Below are 22,175 nucleotides of genomic sequence, written 5' to 3'. Positions count from 1 at the left end.
GGTCACTGAGGAGGAGGAGGAGGAGGAGGAGGAGGTCACTGAGGATTGAAGCTCGTTAGACGTTACAGAAAACATCAGCATCACATTTGAACGTCCAACACAAAGTCTGAGATTAAAGCTGCTGCAGGTTTTCACACAGGATGAAGATTCAATAAAGTTTCTGATTGGTGGAAACTTGTAAAAGGAACATTTAGGGATTCGTCCATGGATGGATCTTTATTTGTCACAGTTACAATGAAATTAAAAGTGAAATCAGACTGTTAATAAAGTTTAATACAGAAAATACTTCTCTGAGTTAAAGATGATGATTTAATGTGTATTTCACACAAATTAAGAAAAATAATAAAAAACAAAACAAGATTAATCTTTTTGATTTGAAAGATAATTTGAGCCTGAAGAGTTTTAAGTGTTAAAATGAAAAAAACACTTTATTGTTGTTTTTATTCAATTTTTACTAATCAACAATTTTTATTTTGAATCTGTGAAAATGTCTACAGACGGTAACAATCGACCTTTTTAAACATTTCATAAATAGGATTTTAGTTTTTCCAGAAACTCAAAGCTTTAAAGAAAAGAAAATGTGACCTTCAGACTCTGGAAGGACGTCTGAGAACTACGTCTAAACTGAACTTCAACCTGTTTTAATCTGCTGAGGGATTCCGAGACAAAGATCGTCACGTTTCTCCAACAGAATGTTTATTTAGTGTCTCATACGTCAGGCCGTGCTCGTCATGATACCAGATAAGCAGTAAATACTCTTTCAGAAGTGAAAACACAGACAGTAGATGTTAAAGTAGACATAAACAGATTTTGTCCCTGGGCTCTAAAGGGTTAAACTCGTCTGATTGGAGACCTTAGGTCTGTTTTAGAGGAACATCAAAGATCTTTTATCTGACAGCTGAAATCCTCTGAAGACAAACACAAGTTCAGGATGAGAAACTGGATCCAAACTTAAAAGGAATCAGTGAAGGTAAATATTTGCTGTCGTTCTGCTCAGATGGTATTAATGTCTGTATGGAAGGTTTTTAGAGCCATAACTTTACAGAGTAACAGCGCCCTCTGCTGGATAACGAAGGTGAAAACCTCCTCCTGCCTCGTCCTCCTCTGAGGATCACCTCCTCCACAGACGATCCCTCACCTCCTCTGTTCAGAGAAACACATCCGCAGGTTCTGACTGACCCGTTTCCCTCTTGTGACCCGTCTGCAGGGATCGTGAAGTTCAACGAGGTCGACCTGAGAGAAGGTGGAGCTGAAGGCTCTGAGCTGCAGGAGTGTGGGGGGAGCCCGCCGTGCTCTCTGGAGCAGTACATCTACAACGCTCGGGAGGCTCTGGGGGTGGACAGCCCCCGCAGCAGGTTAGTCTGTTCACCTGCAGAGGAAGAAAAAAACAAACGTTTTTCTGCATAAGTGGGTGTGGCTTGTGTGGCGATCAGTTGCTCTGAACTCTAATCATCACCCGTGACTCCAGTTCTGTTCTCAGGATCTCAGATCTGATTGTACTGATCCTGATCTTGGTGATGAGATTACTGAGATCCAAAGGACAGTCAGAGGATGGACATGGATCTGAAGGTCTTCTTCTGCTGTGTCTGCAGAGTCTGTGAGACGGAGAGTGAAGCAGGAGATCTGCAGGAGCAGCAGGAGGAGGATCTGAACCAGCAGCTCAGCTCCTCCACCGACCCCACCGGCTACCTGCGCATGGTGTCCCGGAACAACCGGCTCAACAGGTTTGACCTCTGACCCCGACGTCCATCCGGGTTCCCGTTTGAGAGTTTGGAGTTGAAGCAGAAAAGTAGAAGAATTTGACCGAATTCTAAACATCTTCAGTAGAAGAATAAATCAAATCCAGTTCAGACGTTCAGCTGCTGATGTCACGACGGTTTTATGAACTTATCTTCAAGGAAAATGACCGGATTCATTTGAGCTGCTTTAAGAAAACTCCAGCTGAGTGTAATAATCACGACTAACCGGTTCATTCTGGTACTTCTCTTCCTGTGACGATCCCGTTCGGTCCAGATCTCCCGTGATCAACAGATCTGATCTGCGATTTCCCGTTAAATGAATCAGTTGTGGGTGTAATGGCGACTCTGGGCCTGTGGGCGGCGCCGTCTCACGCTCTCGTCCGTCTCAGGAGCTGTCAGAGCGTGACGAGTCTCTTCAGCGCCGCCGTTTCTCCTGTGAAGGACGGACCTCCTCCTCCGGCCCGATGGAGCGGCGCCGCCAAACCGGCGCTGCGAGCGCTCTACGACCTGCTGATCGCGCCGATGGAGGGGGTACGCAGCTACCACACGCCCCCCGCCCGCCGTCCGCTCCGCCCTCTCATTCTGCTGTCCGCCGCAGGGCCTGATGCACGGCAGCGGGCCGGTGGGCCGGAACCGGCAGCTGGTTCTGGTTCTGGAGGGAGAGCTGTACCTGGTCCCGTTCGCCTTGCTCAAAGGCAGCGCCTCCAACGAGTACCTGTGCGAGCGCTTCGGCCTCGTCTCCGTCCCGTCTCTGGCCACCCTGGCGGCGGCGGCGAAGGCAGGTTCCACAGACCCGTCCGGCTCCGATTTGAAGCCTCGTCTTCATCAGATCTTCTCTCTGCCCCACAGGCTCCGCCTCCTCGCCGCGCCGCCCCCCCAGCAGACGGAGGCTCGCTGGCAGCGGTGGTGGGGGCCCCCCGGCTGCCCCCGAGCATCATGGGCCGCTGGCTGTGGGGGCCCCTCCCCTCCGCGCAGGAGGAGGCGCTTTGGCTGGGGGAGCAGCTGGGGTGCCGCCCCCTGACCGGCGCCAACGCCACCAAGGAACGCGTCTTGGCGGCGCTGAGCCAGGCCGAGTGCGTTCACGTCGCCACGCACATTTCGTGGAAGCTCGCCGCGCTGGTCCTCGCTCCCGCTCAGGACGGCGCCCAGGAGGGGGGGGCGGATCAGAACCGGACCGGCTCGTTCCTGAGGAGGCGCGGCGGGCTCAGAGGAGCGGAGGAGGGGAGTGACGGCGAGGAGGGCCTGTGTGACACGCCCCCCCTTCAGGACTTCCTCCTCACCGCCGCAGACGTTCTGGACCTGAACCTGACGGTCAAACTGCTGGTCCTCAGGTACCGTTCAGATCACAGCAGAACTTTCTCGAGCCTGTCGGGTTCAACGGCGCCCCGTGACTCCTCCCACTGCCCCCCAGGTCGTTCCCGGAGTCCAGCGGCAGGATCACGGCCGACGGCGTGGTGGGTCTGACCCGGGCCTTCCTGGCGGCCGGAGTGCAGTGCGTGTGCGTCTCGCTGTGGCCCGTCTCCGGCGCCGCCTCCAAGCTGTTCACGCACAGCTTCTACACGGCCTTACTGGGCGGGGCCAAAGCCAGCGCCGCGCTGACCGACGCCATGAAGGCGCTGCAGAGCAGCAAGCAGTTCTCACACCCGTCCAACTGGGCCGGTGAGCAGAACCGCTCAGATCAGAACAGTACCGGTGGCAGCAGGAGGTTCTACGGTTCTGCTGCCACCTAGAGGCCAGAATCATCACTGCAGCTTTTCTCTGCAGAATCAGATCCAGATCAGCGTTTATGTTGTAAACATGTCGTAGATCCACCGTGACCAACGTCAGAACCAAAGTGCTGAGTCATGATGAAGTCAGCAGTTTAGAACCTGTTTCTGCACATGCTCAGTGACCCGCTGTGTGCTGCAGGTTACACGCTGATCGGCAGCGATGTGAAGCTCAACAGTCCCATGTCGGTGGTGGGTCAGGCTCTGGCCGAGATCCTGCAGCATCCGGACCGAGCCAGAGACGCTCTGAGGGTTCTGCTGCACCTGGTGAGGTTCTGGACGGACGGATTCTTCGTCACATGTTAAACCGCATCATGTTGTCCTCACAAAGAAAAATAGAAAATAGAATCACATTGTTAAAAGTTAAACCAAACTAGAACTAAATTCTTGTGTTTTTTATTTTTCTATCTTTGGTTCTCATCAAACTCAGTGAGGCTGCAGTGACGTCATGTCTCCACTGGAGGTCACTGTTTCACCTCTTCCATCTGCAGCTTCATTTATTTATTCATTTATGGTCGAACACTTTTTGAATTTTTTGATTTATTGAGCTTCAAATCATTAAACTAAAACTGTTTTATGAAGATAAATTCAGCAGCTTCAAAGTTCCAGTTTGAAGACTCAGATCAGACTTTGAAATAAAACCTTTCACAGTTTTTTTTTGTTTCATACATTTCTCTTTTTACCTGCTGTGTTTTTATTTCATGAGTTTGAGCTGCAGACACAGCTGTGGTTGGTTCTGGTGTTCTGGAGCTTCTGTGACGTCTTCCTGTTTCAGGTGGAGAAGTCTCTGCAGCGGATCCACGGCGGACACTGTAACCCCATGTACACGTCGCAGCACAGCGTGGAGAACAAGGTTTGTCTTTTCCTCTTGGTCAATAAAGCTCGGAGGCGTGTCTCCTCATGACTCCTCCCTCCTCCTGTCAGGTCGGGGGGGTCCCCGGGTGGCAGGCCCTCCTCGCCGCTGTGGGGTTCCGGTTGGACGTCTCCTGTGCCGGACTCCCCGCCGCCGTCTTCTTCCCGACGTCGGACCCTGGAGACCGGCTGCAGCAGTGCAGCTCCACGCTGCAGTCTCTGCTCGGTACCTGCACCTGGCTCACCTGTCGGTTCACCTGCAGCAGCTTCAGCTCCTCGTCACACTGCAGGAAGATTCCTGATCAGAGAGGAAGCATTTACTAGAACATCCGAATACGTTTATCTCCCAGGAAACGGGTAAAACAGAGCGACCTGCAGGATGCTAACGTCTAACGCCGCCGTCTGCCCCTCCCCCGCAGGTCTGAGGCCGGCCGCTCTGCAGGCGCTCTGTAAGCTGGTGTCTGCGGCTGAAGCTGGAGGGCAGCTGGTCCAGAAGGTACGAGTCTGCTTCACTTCACATCGCAGAACCCAGAGAAACGTCTGAATCAGATCCTGAAAGGTCACAGGAAGGTCGAGGGATCTGAGGGTCAGACGTTTGGACATGAAACTCCTGGTGTCTGTGGAGGATTGAAGCTCCTTCATTAGATGGAGTTCACCTGCACGTCTCTCCAGGTGTGCAGGTCTGCTCCTCTAATCTCTCTGGAGGTTCATGCTTCAGTTTCAGCCATCCAGAAAGACGACGGTCCAAATGAAACTGAGGCGCATGGATTCAGGATTTGGTTTAAATACGACGTTTGTCCTGTAAATGACTGTCAAAAATACGTCACGGCTTTAATATCAGAGTAAAACACGTTTAAATGCATCATGATCACAACCAGAGAACAGCAGAGGGTGAAGTCGTTCACCTGTTTTATCAAATGTTTCATAAAATGTTTAATAAAATGTTTCATAAAATGTTTTATGAATCCCTTTAGTGTTTTTTTCTAACGTTTCTCTAACATTCAGGTCCGTTTCTCACCAGCAGGAGTCACAAAGTCTGACTTTAACCTTTAGAAAATAAAACTCTGATTTGTATTTGTTACTTTCAAAATAAAAGACCCATTTCATCCTCAGGATTATCTCAAATGAAGTAGCAGGCAGAGAAACGTCAGCAGTGATACGAAATCGAACGTTTGTTTTAACATTTGTGGAGCATCTTGGCCAGAAAATGTAAATCCAAATATAAATTAGGCCGAATAAATGTCTCTATAATATTTTTCTAAGCATACAGCAGACTTAAAATCCATCATTTTTTTCCAAAAAGGACATTTCTTTAAATCCGCTGCCCTAAAAGTACAAACTCTGGTTGATGGATTCTCTGTTTAACGAGGTGAATCAGTCAGAATGTTTCCTTCTGATCTGTGGTGTCCTAATGTTTCTAAAATAAAACACTTTGATTTTTCTTCAACCAGAGAATGGAGGTTAAAGAGCCGCATGTGGCTGTAGATCATCAGTCACCACCTTTATGACGTCATCACTGTGTTGTTTACAGTAAAATAATAATGACGTCACGTTTGGGGCTAAAATGAAATGAATGTTTCCACACGGCGGCAAGAAAGTTCAGAAAAAGAAATAAAGTTTCATATTTTAGTCAGCGGCCGGTTGCTTTAGCTCTGAGTTAGAGCACCAGTTTTTCAGTATTAATGAGTCTGCATCGTTTACTCGATCAGCTGTTGTCGCTTAGCAACAACGGAGATCCCCACTACTATTACCTGCTTTATTTTTTAAATGGATTCTTTTAACAAAGCTATAGTAACCTGTTCATGTTCCTGTCTCAGGTCAATAACGTTTTATTGTAGTTTGATAAATGACTGCATAATTATCTGTGACGTATTTCTGACTGTAATTTAACGGGAAGTTTCATATCTAAGACAAAGAAAAGTCGTGTTTACAACGGAGTAAATGTTGAATTCGTATTTAAACGACGTTCTGACTCTAAATGTTTCATTTTGAGAGTTCTCTCAGCCCAGATTCTGCTGCCTGTCATGGAAATAAAAATATGAAATGATTTGAAAACATTTCAAACCTTTAAAAAGTGGTCAAACTTAAGGTCCAACCTCCCATGAACCTTTGACCAAACCTCGCCCCCTTTATCGGATCATTCCGTGACCTTCCAGCCCCTGAATCTGAATGAGAGGAATCATGTCAGGAATGGTCCTCTTCCCGTTCTTCCTGCATGCGAGTGTTTGTGTTCCTCGCCTGGTCCAGTGTCTCCTCTGAAGTTCTGCTCTGTTCTCTCACGCTTCAACCAGGCGGTTAAACATGTGGCAGGAATGGTGAGTATTTGAGCCTGGTTCTGACCCAAACCCAGTTCCCTCTAGTCTGAACTGAAGAACACGTTAGTGATCCTAACGTCACCTGAAAGAATCCAAACGGTAGAAAGTTTGTGGTGGTGCTGCTCCAAAGTGACCACAAGAGGGCAGCGTGGAGCTCTTTTACTGGATGAGTTCTATCCGTGAGAACAAACCACTCAGAATGTTCTGGTTCCTCTGAAGCTCCACCAGGTTCTGGTTCAGCTGCAGTCCGGAGACAAAGAGCAGGACTTCCCGCTGGCTCCCATCCAGGTGTCCATCAGCGTGCAGCTCTGGAGGCTGCCGGGCTGCCACGAGTTCCTGGCTGCTCTGGGTGAGTCTGGAGGTCCAGAACCGGCGTTCGGTTCTGTGGTTCTACCTCTTTAACGGTCTCTCTCTATAAAGCTCTCAGTCGGTTTCCAGGTTAACTTCCACATAAAAACAGTGAGGAGGATTCCAGTCATGGATCTCTGTGATATTTGTGACGTCTGAGATGATTTATGATTGTGTTCTTATAGAGAATGAAGAATAAGTTCATGTAAATATCACCTGAAATGTGGGATTCTTAGGATATAAATAATGAAACCAAAGTGTCACAGGAAGGAAATAAACCTTCAAAGTAAAGATTTGGTGACGTTCTTCTTTTCAAAGTAAAAGTATTGTAGCGTGATAAGAACCAGAGACGTGTTTCATGTGACCGCTAGCAGACGGTCACATGACCTCACGTCACCAATCAGATTTTCTTAACTTTATTCCATTTGTCAAATATATTTAAAACAAATTTATTTTTTCATAATTAGTTTTTCATAACTATTCTTTCATAACTTTTTCATAAATTGAACTTCACTTTTAGTTTTTTCATTTACAATAAACAAAGTTTTTTTTTTTATTTTGAAACTGAAACCATTACTGACACTTTATTTTGAAGGTTTTTTGAACTTCCTGTGACACATTCAGTTTGTTTCCTTGATTTACTTAATATTATTCTGTTACATTAGAGTCGTTCCTAAAGTGTCATTATTACATTTATAAAGATCACAAATATGTAATCATGAACTTCAGGATCAGATTAAACTGATCTGATTATTCTGAAGCTTCGTTACAGATCGATCAGTCATCAATGATGAGATTCTTCATCGTCCTAATCGCTGGTGATGAAGAATCTGAGAGTTTGAATGTTTGTTTGTGTAAAACTTTCATAAACTCGTTTCATTCAGTTCATCAAACAGCTGATTGTTGAGTTAGACTCCGCCCACTGATGGAGGTTTAAAGTGAAACATTGTGAAACATCGTTCTGCTTGTGAATCCGAGCTGATGCATGATGGGTAAAATGTTCTCCTCCTATCAGGGTTTGACCTGTGTGAGGTCGGACAGGAGGAGGTGGTGCTGAAGACGGGGAAGCAGGCCAGTAGGAGGAGCCTGCACTTCGCTCTGCAGTCGCTGCTCGCTCTGTTCGGTGAGAGCTGGAAACGTAGAACCGCCGATGTAGAACACCCAACGTAGAACTGTCAAAATAGAACCGCCAATCTAGAACCGCCAATGTAGAACCGCCAATCTAGAACCGCCAATCTAGAACCGCCAATGTAGAACCGCCTACAAAGAACCGCCAACGTAGAACCGCCAATGTAGAACCGCCAATGTAGAACCGCCAAGGTAGAGCTGCCAACGTAGAACCGCCAACGTAGAACCGCAAACGTAGAACCGCCAATGTAGAACCGCCAATGTAGAACTGCCAACGTAGAACCGCAAACGTAGAACCGCCAATGTAGAACCGCCAATGTAGAACTGCCAACGTAGAACCGCCAACGTAGAACCGCAAACGTAGAACCGCCAATGTAGAACTGCCAACGTAGAACTGCCAACGTAGAACCGCCAACGTAGAACTGCCAATGTAGAACTGCCAACATAGAACTGTCAATGTAGAACCGCCAACATAGAACTGTCAACGTAGAACCGCCAACGTAGAACCGCCGACGCAGAACCACCAACCCAGAACCGCGAACGTAGAACTGTTAACGTAGAACCGCCAATGTAGAACTGCCAACTTAGAACCGATCTGCACCTGTAGAAGTGTTACTCTCTATCTGCATTGATAGAAAAGTTCATCTAGATTTGCTCCTGTAGAACCGTTACTCTAGAACCGTTACTCTAGATCTGTTCCTGTAGAACCGTTACACTAGAACCGTTACTCTAGATCTGCATCTGTAGAACCGTTACTCTAGAACCGTTACTCTAGATCTGCTCCTGTAGAACCGTTACTCTAGATCCGCTCCTGTAGGACCGTTACTCTAGATCTGCTCCTGTAGAACCGTTACTCTAGATCCGCTCCTGTAGAACCGTTACTCTAGATCTGCTCCTGTAGAACCGTTACTCTAGATCTGCATCTGTAGAACCGTTACTCTAGATCTGCTCCTGTAGAACCGTTACTCTAGATCTGCATCTGTAGAACCGTTACTCTAGATCTACATCTGTAGAACCGTTACTCTAGAACCGTTACTCTAGATCTGCTTCTGTAGAACCGTTACTCTATATCCGCTCCTGTAGGACCGTTACTCTAGATCTGCTCCTGCAGACTCCTGGCTCCTCCCCCTCTGGATCTGATGCTCCTCCTCTCTTTTCTTCAGATTCCACGGAGCTTCCCAAGCGTCTGAGCATGGATAGCTCCTCCTCCCTGGAGTCCCTGTCCTCATCCCAGTCCACCTCCCAGCCACACTCCTTGCCCCCCTCGCTCTCCTGTTACCCCCCTCAGCCGCCATTTGCCCCCCCGGGTTGCCCCGACAGCCTCTCTAGTGACGCCATATCCGTCTACAGCCTCAGCTCCCTGGCGTCCTCCCTCAGCTTCCTGTCCCGCCCCGAGCCTGCAGGAAGTGACATCATCAGCCAGCACCCGCATCAGCCAGACCAAAACTATGGGGGGGCCCGCGCCTCCCCCCTTCGCCCCGGCGGCCGGGCGAGGGGTCGACTGAGCAGTCAGGGGGGGGAGGAGGAGTACGAGGGCTTCTCCATCATCTGCAGCGAGCCGCTGCGGCGAGGAGGGCGGGACCTCCACCCTCCGCCCACAGGGCAACGACCCGGGAGGGGCGGGGGTGGGAGGGGGTCTGAGGGGGGGCGTCCTCTGACTGTCTCCTCCAAGGGGAGCATCAGCACCCCCACGTCCCCGCTGAAATCTGCCCCGCTGCCCTTTACGGCGCCAAACAGCCCCCGCCCCCTGGAAGGGTATGTCTGCCCCTCTGCTGTGGGATGGGGGGGCAAACCACTTCCTCTGATGTCATCACCATTATTATTGTTAATTTATTGTTTTTTACATTTAGAACAAAGAAAAGCGTTCTAGACTGAAGAGGATAGACATTTTTCTAGTAGAATCTCTTTACTTTTCTTTTTTGAATCATGGTCGACTCTTGTTCAAACTCAGCCTGAAGCTTCAAAACTACTATTTGCTTCTTTTTCCAAACTGGAATGTTTTTGAAATTCTGAATAAAAACTAAGAAACGATTAAAAAAACGACATTATTCCTAAATATTAACAAAACGAACATTCAAACTGTTAAATGTTTAACTCAGACACTAGGTGGTATTTAGACCCTCCTTCTTGTTGTAGTTGGAGCTGACGTAGCATGTTAGTTTACCTGAAGGCTGTATGTGGTACAATAAAGTTTTATTCAATCAGTATTTTATCAACATTGAAGAGAAAAAAGGAAACAAACATCAAACTGTTGAAAGTCCTAAAGCACGCTAACGCTAACGTGTTTATTCCAGTTCAAGACCTAAAAAAATGAAGACACGCCTCCTTTCTAGTCTGCAGATAAAGACAAGGAACACGATGCTACTGCAGCTACAGCTACAAACAAGAAACGTTTCTAAATCTGATCTTAGTGAGGGAAATTTGCTTTGTGATTTTGGGCTATATAAATAACATTGAATTGAATTTGGTATTTAACATAACGTTTATTGTACAAACATATGAACTAGTATCTATAAATGTCGTCTTCCTGCTCAGTTTATTACTAAAAATGTTAAATGTTTGTTTTTCTTTATTCGATTCGCTTCTGCAGCTTGCCGCCTCAGCGCAGCGGGAAAGGAAAGGTCAGCAGCTCCGAGTCGGACCAGTCCAGCACCGAGACGGACAGCACGGTCAAGTCCCAGGAGAGGGCGGGGCCTGTGGGTCAGCTGGACCCGCAGGAGCTGGCCCAGAAGATCCTGGAGGAGACGCAGAGCCACATGCAGGCGGTGGAGAGCCTGCAGAAGGCCGGCCTGAGAGGAGGCGCCGTGAGGGGCGCCGAGGGGCGGGGTGACGCCTGCCACATGTCCCGGTCCACGCCCACCACCCCCACCTTCAGCCCCAGAGGAGGAGCGTTTCAGCCCTCGGAGACGAGCGCCTTCAGCCGACCGCCCAGCAGGGCGAGCCTGAAGGCGGCGTCCTCTCCTCTGTCCGTCTGCAGCCGCCGGTCGCGGCTCTCCGCCTCCACGCCGCCTCCTGCCCCGCCCAAACCGCCGTCCCGCTCCTCGTCTCTGCAGCGGCTGGGCAGCAGCAGTCCTGCTGACGCGTCTGCGTGTGTGGGTGAGAGGCTCCGCCCCTCTCCTGCCCACAGCGCACCGTCTCCGCCCCTCTCCTGCTCCTCCGCCGTGTCCACCCCCCTCAGCACCCCCGAACCGAAACCGGACTTCAGATTCAAGGAGACCCAGAGCTTCTGGGTCAGCCAGACCCAGGAGGAGCGCAGCCCCCCCACCGTACTGCGGGGGCGGAGCAAGAAGATGAGCGCGGTCCAGAACGACGTTCTGGGTCTGCTGAATCTGTCGCAGAGACACGGCGCCGACAGACCCAACGGTCCCCAGGCACCTGAGGCCAAACCACCGCTACCTCCCCCCTCGGCCCCGCCCACAAACTCTAAGGGAGGGGCCAGACGTTCCTCCGGGAGCGGCTTCAAGTTCCTGAAGCCGGGTCACTTCTTCCCGTCCTCCAAGTGCTGAGTCCGGCTGACTCGGCACTTTTCCTGAGCTGCTTTTTTACAGGATCCTGCTGAAAACTCAAACTGTTTCATACGTTTTTCTACCTGCTTGTTTTTGAGACACCTGGAGGAGAGGGCGGAGCCTAATCGAGGGAGGAGTTTGAGTCTCCATGGAAACCCTCAAACTTCTACATGTTTGTGGAAATCCAACTTTATTTGATGTTGATTTGTTATGAAAAATAAATATTATTGTAATTATTATCAGGTCTGATTTTTTAACTTTAATAAAAATTTATGAGAAACGGACGAAAAGAAAGATTTAATTCTGTGTGATTATCAACATCTGTTTATGGAGTTTAATGTCTGAAAGGTTTCAACAAAATGCAAAAATAAGAATAAACTAAATAAATCTGATGGCACACAAAACAATGTATATTTTCAGGTTTGTCAATACTTTATATTGTTTTTTCACATCGAATGACATAATAAATTTAAAATGTTTCTAAACAGCTAAAACTTTATGTATAGTGAGTGTTACGCAGCCACGGGATTAATCGATTCACATTTTACTCAATTATCGTCTGATATCGTCAAACTGCGTATTCAAATATGTTTAAATAACATTTAAGCTTCAATCGGGAAAAATCGACTGAACGAAGCGGACGGAGGGAAACTTGTTCGAAGCCGGAATGTAAACACGGTCGGACCGGAAGAAGGCGGAGCCTGCAGTTTTCCAAACATGGCGGCGTCCACTGAGGGAACGTGGGAAAGTTTGCCCGTTAAACTTCACGAGGGCATTTTAGAAACTCTCCGCGACCTCAAGTTCACACACATGACACCTGTCCAGGTGAGTCCGGCACTTCGGCGCCATTTGTGACCCGTTTGGAGGGGAACGTTGTGATTTAGCGCGTTTCTCCGCAGGCCGCGTGCGTCCCGCTGTTCATGAGTAACAAGGATGTGGCCGCAGAGGCGGTGAGTTTCACCGACATGACGTTCTGAAATAACTATTAGAAACGGACAGGAAATGACTGGGCTTTTTACCTTTCAAAATAAAACCATAAATGAGTTTTTTAAGCTCCTGTCTGCTCTCAGGTGACCGGAAGCGGGAAAACTTTAGCTTTTGTGATTCCCATCATTGAGCTGCTGCTGAAGAGAGAAGAGAAGCTGAAGAAGATGCAGGTGAGGAAGAATCAAACAAATCTTTATTGACAATTCCACTTTTGGACAATCTGAATCATGAGCGTGTCTGCTCGTCTGTGCAGGTGGGGGCTCTGGTCATCACCCCCACCAGAGAGCTGGCCCTGCAGATCAGTGAGGTGATGGAGACCTTCCTCCAGAGGTTTCCAGAGTTCACGTGAGTCCAGATTCACTCTGAACCGCAGCTTCATGTCTGAATCCTCCAGAATAAAATCCCTTCTGCTCCTCAGGCAGATCTTACTGATCGGGGGTTCGAACCCGGCGGAGGACGTGGAGCGGCTGAAGGCTCGGGGGTGGGTCCTGGTCTCTGTGGGTCTGCTGCTGACGCCGCGGCAGGAGAACTGACAGACGTGTTTGTGGTCTTCAGAGGGAACATTGTGATCGCCACGCCCGGCCGCCTGGAGGACATGTTCAGGAGGAAGGCTGAGGGTCTGGACCTGGCCAGCGCCGTCCGCAGTCTGGATGTTCTGGTTCTGGACGAGGCGGACCGTCTGCTGGACATGGGCTTTGAGAACAGGTGAGGAGTCGTGAGTCAGGTCTGATGGAACTCGCCGCTGGAGTCGCCTCTGAAATGGAAAGGGAGTTAATTAAATTTAAAATTTGGTTTGAGAATAACAAGTTATTTTTAAATGAAATGAAAACAAAATTTATGGTTTTTGGTACAGATAAAGCAAAGGACAACATAAAACTTCATTTTGGTGGGACAGAAATTGAACGTGTTTTCAAAACAAAGTTCCTTGGAGTCATTATTGACCACCAGCTTCATTGGAAGCCACATGTTGAATATATTAAAAAACTAAATATCTAAAACCTGAGGTATAATTTATAGAACTAAAACAACTCGGAGTAAAAATGTTTGCATCTGTTATATTCATCCTTGATTCTTCCATACTTCCAGTATTGTAGTGAAATTTGGGGAAATATATATAAAACAAATATTGATCCAATAATTAAACTTCAAAAAAGAGCAATTAGATGAATAAATACAGTTAGTTTTCTGGAGTCCACTAATGCGCTGTTTGAAAAATCTAACATATTCAAATTTGTGGATATCGTTCATTTAAGAATGTTGGAAATTTCTTTTGGTGCCTTTCAATCTAGTTTGCCCTTGAGAGTGCAGTCATTTTAAGAGAAAAGATGAACATTATCATGTAAGAGGTAACTTTATGTTTGAATCGTACAGGGCAAGAACACATGTGGAGATGTCCTTCTGTTTTCAGTACAAAACTTTGGAATTCTTTAAATAAAGATCTTAAATTAGTTAATACCCTTAAAACATTTGGGTTACTGATAAAATGTAAAAAAATTAGTCAATACCAGTGAAACTCAATTCTCAGTGAATACTAATGTATGTATTCAGCTGTAAAATATGTATATATAATATGCATGAACTGTATATATGAATATGGATTTTGTTACAGTTTAGTTTTTTATGCTTGTGCCATAATAGCCAACTTGATGTTAACTTCTGTTTCTGTGTAAGTGGTATTTTTCTGGATGGCTTTGATAAGCATGAGGCTTCAGCCCATTCCTTTTTGGTTGGTGTAGATTTAAAGTTTATGAAATGTTGAATGTATGCAACCAACCAAATAAAACTTCAAAAAAAACCTTCAAACTCTTCTGTGCAGCCTGAACGCCATCCTGAGCTTCCTGCCGAAGCAGCGGCGCACCGGCCTGTTCTCCGCCACGCAGACGCAGGAGCTGGAGAAGCTGGTGCGGGCCGGCCTCCGGAACCCCGTCCGGATCACCGTCAAAGAGAAGGGGCTGGCCGCCACCGCGCCCGCCCAAAAGACCCCGTCCAGGCTCTCTAACTACTACACGGTGAGTGACGGCGGCGGGACGGCGGGACCGGATCCCTCAGTGCTGAGGACCTGAGAGACTCGGTCACGACTTGTTTTATTAATATGACGTCCTGAAGTAAAACCCAACAAATATGAACATTTACAAACTTACTGAGTTGGAGGATTTTTTCAAAAAATAAACTAAACTAATTTTTTACACATGAAAATTCATTCAAACGTGCAATGCATTGTGGTCTATATTCACCCATCATCGATGCACAGTGTTTTTTTCAGAGAATTCTGGGTAATTTCTCTGGATTTTGGAACCGTAGATCCAAACATCCTGAAAAGGTCAGATGTCAGCTGTGAGAAATCCGTCTGCTTCCAGGTCTGCAGGGCGGATGAGAAGTTCAACCACCTGGTGGCGTTTCTACGGCAACACAAGCACGAGAAGCAGCTGGTCTTCTTCAGGTGTGTTGGAGTTTGAGACTCTTCTTCTTCCTTTGATTTAAGACAATCTTCAAGTTTGAGATGAAAAGTTCGACTGTGTTTGAGGTTCCGGACCTTCAGGTTTGTGTTGCATTCAGGTGCAGCGTGTAAAGTTTAAATGTGGAAACCACTCGGCGTTTTTTCATCTGAACCGAATGTTAAGTTTAGACAGAATAAGTGATCAAACATTGTAGCTGATCTTGGTGTTCAGCCTGAGGTAAAGGGGCGTGTCCTGTCGCCGCAGCACGTGCGCCTGCGTGGAATTCTACGGCCGCGCTCTGGAGCTGCTCGTCCGGAAAGTTCCAGTCTGCTGCATTCACGGGAAGATGAAGAACAAACGCAACAGCATCTTTGCCGACTTCCGCAAACTCAAGAGGTGAGGACGGCGTGGAGGGGGGTGGAGACGGCGGCGGAGGGCGTGGCTGTGGATCAGCGTCTGTCTGTGTCTGCAGTGGGATTCTGGTCTGCACCGACGTCATGGCCAGAGGCATCGACATCCCCGACGTCAACTGGGTTCTGCAGTACGACCCCCCCAGCAACGCCAGGTGAGCCGAGCACACCGGAACACACGTGCACACACCGGAACACACGTGCACACACCTTCACATCAGACCAATCACTGATCGGGTTTCTCTCCGTGAACTCTCAGTGCTTTTGTGCATCGATGCGGGCGCACGGCGAGGATCGGTAACTACGGCAACGCCCTGGTCTTCCTGCTGCCGATGGAGGAAACCTACGTCAACTTCCTGTCCATCAACCAGAAGGTGAGTTCTGGGTTTACGGCATTGACAGTATATAGACCTGGACATAGGAGGGATTTCTGTTCCATCATGTTGAAGGTAGAAGTTCTGAGATCCAAACAAAATGTAAAAAAGAAAACATTAATGATTTCATTAGATATTCCACCACAAACGTTTTTTGATGCGTAGTGGCTCATCTCGCTTTAGACCTATCTTTGATTTTGCTTCATAAGTTTTGGTCTAGATTCTATCCAATCAAATCGCAGCAACTAGCTAACATAGTGTCTGCTGTCAATCCTTTCTTTTAGCATCAATTATATTTTATTTAATCAATTTAGTGAATTTCTGGCTGAGAATTTCCTGTAATGTTTATATTCTGTTTGATCTATGAATCCTCCAGAGCAAAATATGATCCGTAAAGATGAGACACAACGCATCTAAAAACGTTTTCTAAATGAAGCAAACATTAAATACAACTTTTATTCTGAGAACTGAGACGTTTGCCTGAAGTCTGGTGGAACAAAAATCCCTCCAGGTCAATTCAGCCGCCATGTTGGAACCAGACGACGGTAGTTAGCAGTGATTGGCCGAGTCATTGGCTCTCTGGAGGAGTGAGCTCGTTGGAAAGCCACGCCCCCTATTGTTCATAAAACCAAACCTTTTTTTTCTTCAAACTTTATTGTTGTGAGCGGCGTGAACTCGTCTCCTAACGTGTGTTCTGGCGTCCCAGTGCCCCCTCCAGGAAATGCCCCCCATCCGTGACGTGGTGGACGTGCTCCCCAAAGTCAAGGCCATGGCGCTGGCGGACCGCGCCGCCTTCGAGCGAGGCATGAAGGCGTTCGTGTCGTACGTTCAGGCCTACGCCAAACACGAGTGCAGCCTCATCTTCAGGGTCAAAGGTGACTGAGAAAACTTTATTGACATCCAGCTGCAGGACAGACGTTAACCTGTGGTTCTGGGCAGATCTGGACTTCGCCGCTTTGGCTCGCGGCTTCGCGCTCCTTCGGCTCCCCAAGATGCCGGAGCTGAGGGGGCGGTCCTTCCCGGACTTCCAGGAGACGGCGGTGGACACGGACGCCATCCCGTTCAAGGACAAGAACCGGGAGAAGCAGCGGCGGAAGATGCTGGCGGAGCAGAAGGAGCGAGGCGAGGAGGCTCCGCCCAGGAGGAACCTCAGGAACAAAGCCTGGTCCAAACAGAAGAGCAAGAAGGAGCGGAGGAAGAGGAGGGCGGCCAAGAGGAAGCACGAGGAGGTGAGCGCTGCAGAGCTCCTCCCACTGGAGACACGGGTTCACCTCCTCCTCTCTGCAGGGCTCTGACGCGGACGAGGACGACCTGGCGGAGCTGCTGGACGACACCCGCCTCCTGAAGAAGCTGAAGAAAGGTCGGATCAGCGAGGAAGACTTCGAGCAGCAGCTGACGGGCGGGGCGAAGAGGAACCGGGACGCCGCAGCGCCGCTCTGAACCCTATTCAGCCTATAAATAAAGTTTGATGAGCTCGTCGCTGACGGCGGACGGCGTGAGGACGCCCAGGTCGGTGAAGAGCAGCGTGATGAGGGAGGGGGGCGTGTAGTCGATGATGGGGTGCTCCTCCGACAGGTTCTGCACCGTCTTCAGGGTGTCGGCTTTGTACTGCGGAGCAGAGACAGACGTGAGGGCGGGGCTTACTGAGGGGCGGAGCTCTTCCAGACCAGCTCTGACCTTGAACTTGTCCGGGACGTCCTGCTGGTTCAGCGGGTACAGACGCACGAACTTGAAGCTCTCCGCCACCACGTAGAACGGCGTGTTGTGCGCTTTGGAGCAGAGCGCCATCTGGTACGTCCCGATCTGGAAGACAGACGCGGCGAGGAAACATCAGAACCGACCAGTTCGTGAACAAGTTACAGCAGATTGAAACTAAAAACACACAAATCTGAATCTGCAGGATTGGTCCATCAGTGATGTGTTTAAAGGCTCCTAGAATGCTCGGTCATCAGAGTTTTCTCTTCAGCTGCTTAGATTGTGAAGAACGTCCAATAAAACTTGAGTCTTTTAAAAACACACATTCAGACTTCAGAAAGTCAGAAAATAAAGTTTTTAACCAGATATTATTTAAGTGGCTGATAAAACTCTGATGACCGAGCATTCTAGGAGCCTTTAAACGCATCACTGACGACCAATCCTAGAGATTCAGATTTGTGCGTAATGTGTAGTTAGTTACAAGCTGCTGTAATGTGAACCCACAACTGCAAGTACACAAAGTTACACATAAAATCTATCACACAAACAGTGAATCTGTTTTCTCTCCACGACTAAATGAAGAATGTAAAAAAACATAAGTTGTTTATTTAAATCCAAACTCGTCTCTGAGGATTGTTTAAATAAAGTTATTTTTTGTCTTTACTGGATCTGTTCTTTATTCAGCCTCTGATACTTGAATTATTCTTTTCAAATGTTTTCATAACCTAATATAATAAAGACAAACTGTCGCTGTTACTGACCCTCCTGCCCCAGAGGGATGAACTGTAAATACTAACATTCATTTATGACTCCACTGTGTTCCGATACTGAACATGTGGATTTGACAGCAATGCATTGTGGTCTATATTCGCTCATGTAGGAGCATCGATGCACGCTTGTTTTTCACAAAGACTTCTGGGAAATTTCCAGCACATTCAAAGTTAGAATTGTGGATCCAGACAGAACCTGTTTCTCCCAGGAGGCGGAGTCAGGTGACTTCACCTGTAAAGGGGCGCTTGTTTTTCTTACCCTGCTGTCCAGGAACGGGGTTAACGTTGTTGTTGGTGTTTCTTAGTTCTGCGGATTTTCTGGTATTTCAGGTTTACTTTACAGAACAGAAAATGTCACTTTTTAGTACATTGAATTAATTTATTGTTCTTAAAGATGAAATGAGGAACATCTGAACTATTATCTGTAAATTCTTTAGTCGATTAAAGATGCTCTGACTAAAGAAACACTTTAAATCAATCAGTTTATTGTTTTTTTTATAGAATTTTAAGAACTAAACTTAAGTTGTTTTATTTTTTATATTAAGCTTTAAAAAATAAATTAAATTTTTTGGAGACTTTCTTCCTTATAAACAAAAACAGGAACATTAATAAATAAAGACGTACGGCCTCGTTAGATCAGAGTCCTTCTGGGTGTTTTTGTTTTTAGCAGCACATTGTGCATCGTCATCATCATCGTTCCTCTTCATCATCATCGCTCCTCTTCATCATCATCATCATCATCGCTCCTCTTCATCATCATCGTTCCTCTTCATCATCATCGTTCCTCTTTGTCATCATCGTTCCTCTTCATCATCATCATCATCATCGCTCCTCTTCATCATCATCATCGCTCCTCTTCATCATCATCGTTCCTCTTCATCATCATCATCGTTCCTCTTCATCATCATCATCATCGTTCCTCTTCATCATCATCATCATCGTCGTTCCTCTTCATCATCATCATCGTCGTTCCTCTTCATCATCATCATCATCGTTTCTCTTCATCATCATCATCATCATCGTTCCTCTTCATCATCATCATCGTCGTCGTTCCTCTTCATCATCATCATCGTCGTTCCTCTTCATCATCATCATCATCGTCGTTTCTCTTCATCATCATCATCATCGTTCCTCTTCATCATCGTCGTTCCTCTTCATCATCATCATCGTCGTTCCTCTTCATCATCATCATCATCGTTCCTCTTCATCATCATCGTTCCTCTTCATCATCGTCGTTCCTCTTCATCATCGTCGTTCCTCTTCATCATCGTCGTTCCTCTTCATCATCATCATCGTCGTTCCTCATCATCATCGTTCCTCTTCATCATCATCATCGTCGTTCGTCTTCATCATCATCACCGTTTCTCTTCATCATCATCATCGTCGTTCCTCTTCATCTCTCCTGCACTGAATCTGGTCGTTTATCTACAAACATCTGAATCCTGATCTGATCTTTGGGTTCATCCTATAATCCTGGATTGATTTTTCCCTGAAGGTTTGAGTTCAAACTAAAGTGTGAAAATCTTCATGTCTGTCAGAGATTTCAGCCTCCAAACGTCCAGAATCTCTCAGATTATTTATGTTATTATGAAATCTGTTTCATTTCCTGAAAAATGTTTTTGTTCCAACAAACAGAAACTAAATCTTCAGTAACGTTCGTAAAATCCCTAAATGTTCCTCCAAAACCGTCATGATCATCCGTCCAATCATGCACGAGAGCCGCCGGGTTACCATGGTGACCATAGAACTACAAATTAACCAAATCAAGGTTTTTTATTTTTTTTCCAGACAAAATTAAACCAAAAAAATTATTTTTTTTCTTTTCAATTGTTTTAGAATTTAAACTTTTTGAAAGGAAACTTGAAACACCAGAAAACCTAAATTCATATTTTGTTCTTCAGATTTGATGGTTTTGTCAGAAGGTTTATAATAAACCGTTTTCATTCTCGTGGCGTTCACAGAGATCTGGTCGGGGGAGGGGGTCGTGAACGCCGAGATCACAGCGGAGGTTTGAAGTTTGAATCAAACCTAAACGTGTCACTTTGGTTCGTTCGTCTCCACCAGAACATTCATTCAGAAATAGACTCCGCCCCTTCACCTTGTTGATGATGCCGCCGCTCTCCACCACGCCCTCAGCTCCAACGATGACCAGGTCCACCTTCTCCAGCACGTACCTGAAGGCAGCAGAGCATTGACGAAGTGGTGCATGGTGGGAAAAAACCGAATGAAGAGGCCTCACCCCACAGCGGCGTCCAGAACCACGGTCACCGGGACGTGGAGCTTCGCCAGTTCCTCCGCCATCTGCTGCCTGAGGAGGAGGAGCTGAGTCTGATTCTGCAGGACAAACACGTGCACGCGCACATGCACACTCACCCGGCGGCGTCGGGCTGAGACTCGGTCACGTAGACGGAGAAACGCTTCTTCTCCATGGCGGCTTTCTCCAGAACCCGCAGAACCACCCGGGAGTACGAGTGCGTCAGGATTTTCTGAGGATCAGCAGCAGAGTCAGAGAGCGGCGAGACGGCGGCGACACGGAGCGGCGGGAACTCACGGCGCCATCTTTGATGAACGTGTGGCAGAGCTTCGCCACTTTGTTCCTGGACATGGAGATCTTCTCCAGGAAGAGCTCTCCTCGCTCCTCCATCACCTTCTTACAGCGAGACAGATCCTGACGGGAAAACGGCGGATTTCAGAACCGAGCGGAGAAACCGCGACGGAGGATCGGGAACGCCGCAAACGACCAGAACAAGACACGAAATATGAGACAAAATAACGCCCTTTAATTATGAGATGAAGTCCGAAAACTTTAAGAATTGTTGTAAAATTATAGGAAGAAAAAACTATGAGAATAAAATCATAAAAATATGAGAACAAGATCAAAAACGTGTAAAACTATGAGAATAAAGTTTTGTATTTATAAGGTAAAAGTCACTAAACTACAGAAAAAAGATAAAATGACGAGAATTCAATCGTAAATTTCTCAAAATAAAGTTGTGAAACTGAAAATAAAGTGATAAAACTTTATTAGAACATTCTTGTTAAATCACGTAAAATATGAAAAAAACTGATAAAACGATAAGAATCAAGTCATACATTAAAATAAACTCGTAAAAATATATTTAAGAGTTTATCATTTAAGTTTACATTAATAAAATTCATAAATTTATGGTTCAAAAATGTTACATTTTAAAACAGAAAAAGTCATGTTTTTTTCTAAAGTGAAGTTATAATTTGATTCAAATAAAATTGTTTCCAAAAACAGTAAATCTGATTCTTCAGTGACATTTATCTGATCCAGATGTAATCAGAAATCTTTGATTCTCTTTGATGAAACATTTCTAAAGCTAAATGGAACATTTGATTTATGAAAAATTATGACTTTTTTGAAGAACAAATTTACAACTTTTTCCCCATTTTGGATTTGTTCTAAGAATTTTACATTTTTTTGTCACGTGAATCCTGAACGCACCGTCTGTCCAAACGTGAGGACCCTGAACGCACCGTCTGTCCAGACGTGAGGATCCTGAACCCGCCGTCTGTCCAGACGTGAGGACTCTGAACGCACCGACTGTCCAGACGTGAGGACTCTGAACGCACCGACTGTCCAGACGCGAGGACTCTGAACGCACCGTCTGTCCAGACGCGAGGACTCTGAACGCACCGTCTGTCCAGACGCGAGGACCCTGAACGCACCGACTGTCCAGACGTGAGGACTCTGAACGCACCGTCTGTCCAGACGCGAGGACTCTGAACGCACCGTCTGTCCTGACGTTAGGACCCTGAACGCTCCGTCTCCTGACGTTAGGACCCTGAACGCTCCGTCTCCTGACGCGAGGACCCTGAACGC

The 22,175-nt window shown here is 47.0% G+C and overlaps 3 protein-coding genes and 1 long non-coding RNA gene across 7 annotated transcripts in view; 2 read left to right on the top strand and 2 right to left on the bottom strand.

Moving 5' to 3' along the window:
- ttc28 (tetratricopeptide repeat domain 28) overlaps positions 1 to 11,893 on the top strand; it is an 83,942-nt gene extending 72,049 nt beyond the window's left edge. For 3 of the 4 annotated variants that reach the window (XM_024298964.2, XM_024298963.1, XM_036214532.1), the window contains 15 exons: positions 1,208 to 1,355; positions 1,593 to 1,724; positions 2,129 to 2,270; positions 2,338 to 2,517; positions 2,589 to 3,070; positions 3,151 to 3,398; positions 3,648 to 3,772; positions 4,281 to 4,358; positions 4,430 to 4,583; positions 4,777 to 4,853; positions 6,649 to 6,672; positions 6,892 to 7,021; positions 8,036 to 8,143; positions 9,312 to 9,903; positions 10,739 to 11,893. In XM_024298964.2, coding sequence (XP_024154732.1) covers positions 1,208 to 1,355; positions 1,593 to 1,724; positions 2,129 to 2,270; positions 2,338 to 2,517; positions 2,589 to 3,070; positions 3,151 to 3,398; positions 3,648 to 3,772; positions 4,281 to 4,358; positions 4,430 to 4,583; positions 4,777 to 4,853; positions 6,649 to 6,672; positions 6,892 to 7,021; positions 8,036 to 8,143; positions 9,312 to 9,903; positions 10,739 to 11,654 — 3,536 coding nt within the window. In that variant the 3' untranslated portion in view covers positions 11,655 to 11,893. The remainder of the gene's footprint in view (positions 1 to 1,207; positions 1,356 to 1,592; positions 1,725 to 2,128; positions 2,271 to 2,337; positions 2,518 to 2,588; positions 3,071 to 3,150; positions 3,399 to 3,647; positions 3,773 to 4,280; positions 4,359 to 4,429; positions 4,584 to 4,776; positions 4,854 to 6,648; positions 6,673 to 6,891; positions 7,022 to 8,035; positions 8,144 to 9,311; positions 9,904 to 10,738) is intronic. The other variant, XM_024298966.1, reaches the window with a different exon arrangement.
- Positions 4,537 to 6,804, bottom strand: LOC112162953. The gene is made up of 4 exons (XR_002922196.2): positions 6,423 to 6,804; positions 5,014 to 5,166; positions 4,730 to 4,937; positions 4,537 to 4,641 (listed from the first exon to the last, which is right to left on the bottom strand). It is a non-coding gene; the product is annotated as an uncharacterized LOC112162953 (long non-coding RNA).
- Positions 11,894 to 12,319: 426 nt separating the features above from the next.
- Positions 12,320 to 18,105, top strand: ddx55 (DEAD (Asp-Glu-Ala-Asp) box polypeptide 55). The gene is made up of 14 exons (XM_024298960.2): positions 12,320 to 12,479; positions 12,554 to 12,604; positions 12,725 to 12,811; positions 12,895 to 12,986; positions 13,060 to 13,122; positions 13,197 to 13,346; positions 14,458 to 14,650; positions 14,999 to 15,081; positions 15,344 to 15,475; positions 15,552 to 15,644; positions 15,749 to 15,863; positions 16,570 to 16,738; positions 16,803 to 17,092; positions 17,151 to 18,105. Exons 1-14 carry the CDS (start codon positions 12,372 to 12,374, stop codon positions 17,301 to 17,303), a joined length of 1,779 nt encoding a protein of 592 aa, XP_024154728.1. The 5' UTR covers positions 12,320 to 12,371; the 3' UTR covers positions 17,304 to 18,105.
- The window catches only part of eif2b1 (eukaryotic translation initiation factor 2B, subunit 1 alpha), a gene marked incomplete in the record, with an annotated part of 9,486 nt that continues 3,550 nt past the window's right edge, over positions 16,240 to 22,175 (bottom strand). Inside the window, 6 exon segments of the mRNA XM_024298961.2 lie at positions 16,240 to 17,471; positions 17,541 to 17,666; positions 20,427 to 20,502; positions 20,568 to 20,636; positions 20,702 to 20,814; positions 20,880 to 20,996. Coding sequence (XP_024154729.1) covers positions 17,316 to 17,471; positions 17,541 to 17,666; positions 20,427 to 20,502; positions 20,568 to 20,636; positions 20,702 to 20,814; positions 20,880 to 20,996 — 657 coding nt within the window.

Source organism: Oryzias melastigma, linkage group LG12 (assembly GCF_002922805.2).
Source record: "Oryzias melastigma strain HK-1 linkage group LG12, ASM292280v2, whole genome shotgun sequence".
Classification (NCBI taxonomy): Eukaryota; Metazoa; Chordata; class Actinopteri; order Beloniformes; family Adrianichthyidae; genus Oryzias; species Oryzias melastigma.
The sequence above is the reverse complement of the archived record's forward strand: the minus strand, read 5'-3'. Positions and strand labels throughout refer to the sequence as shown.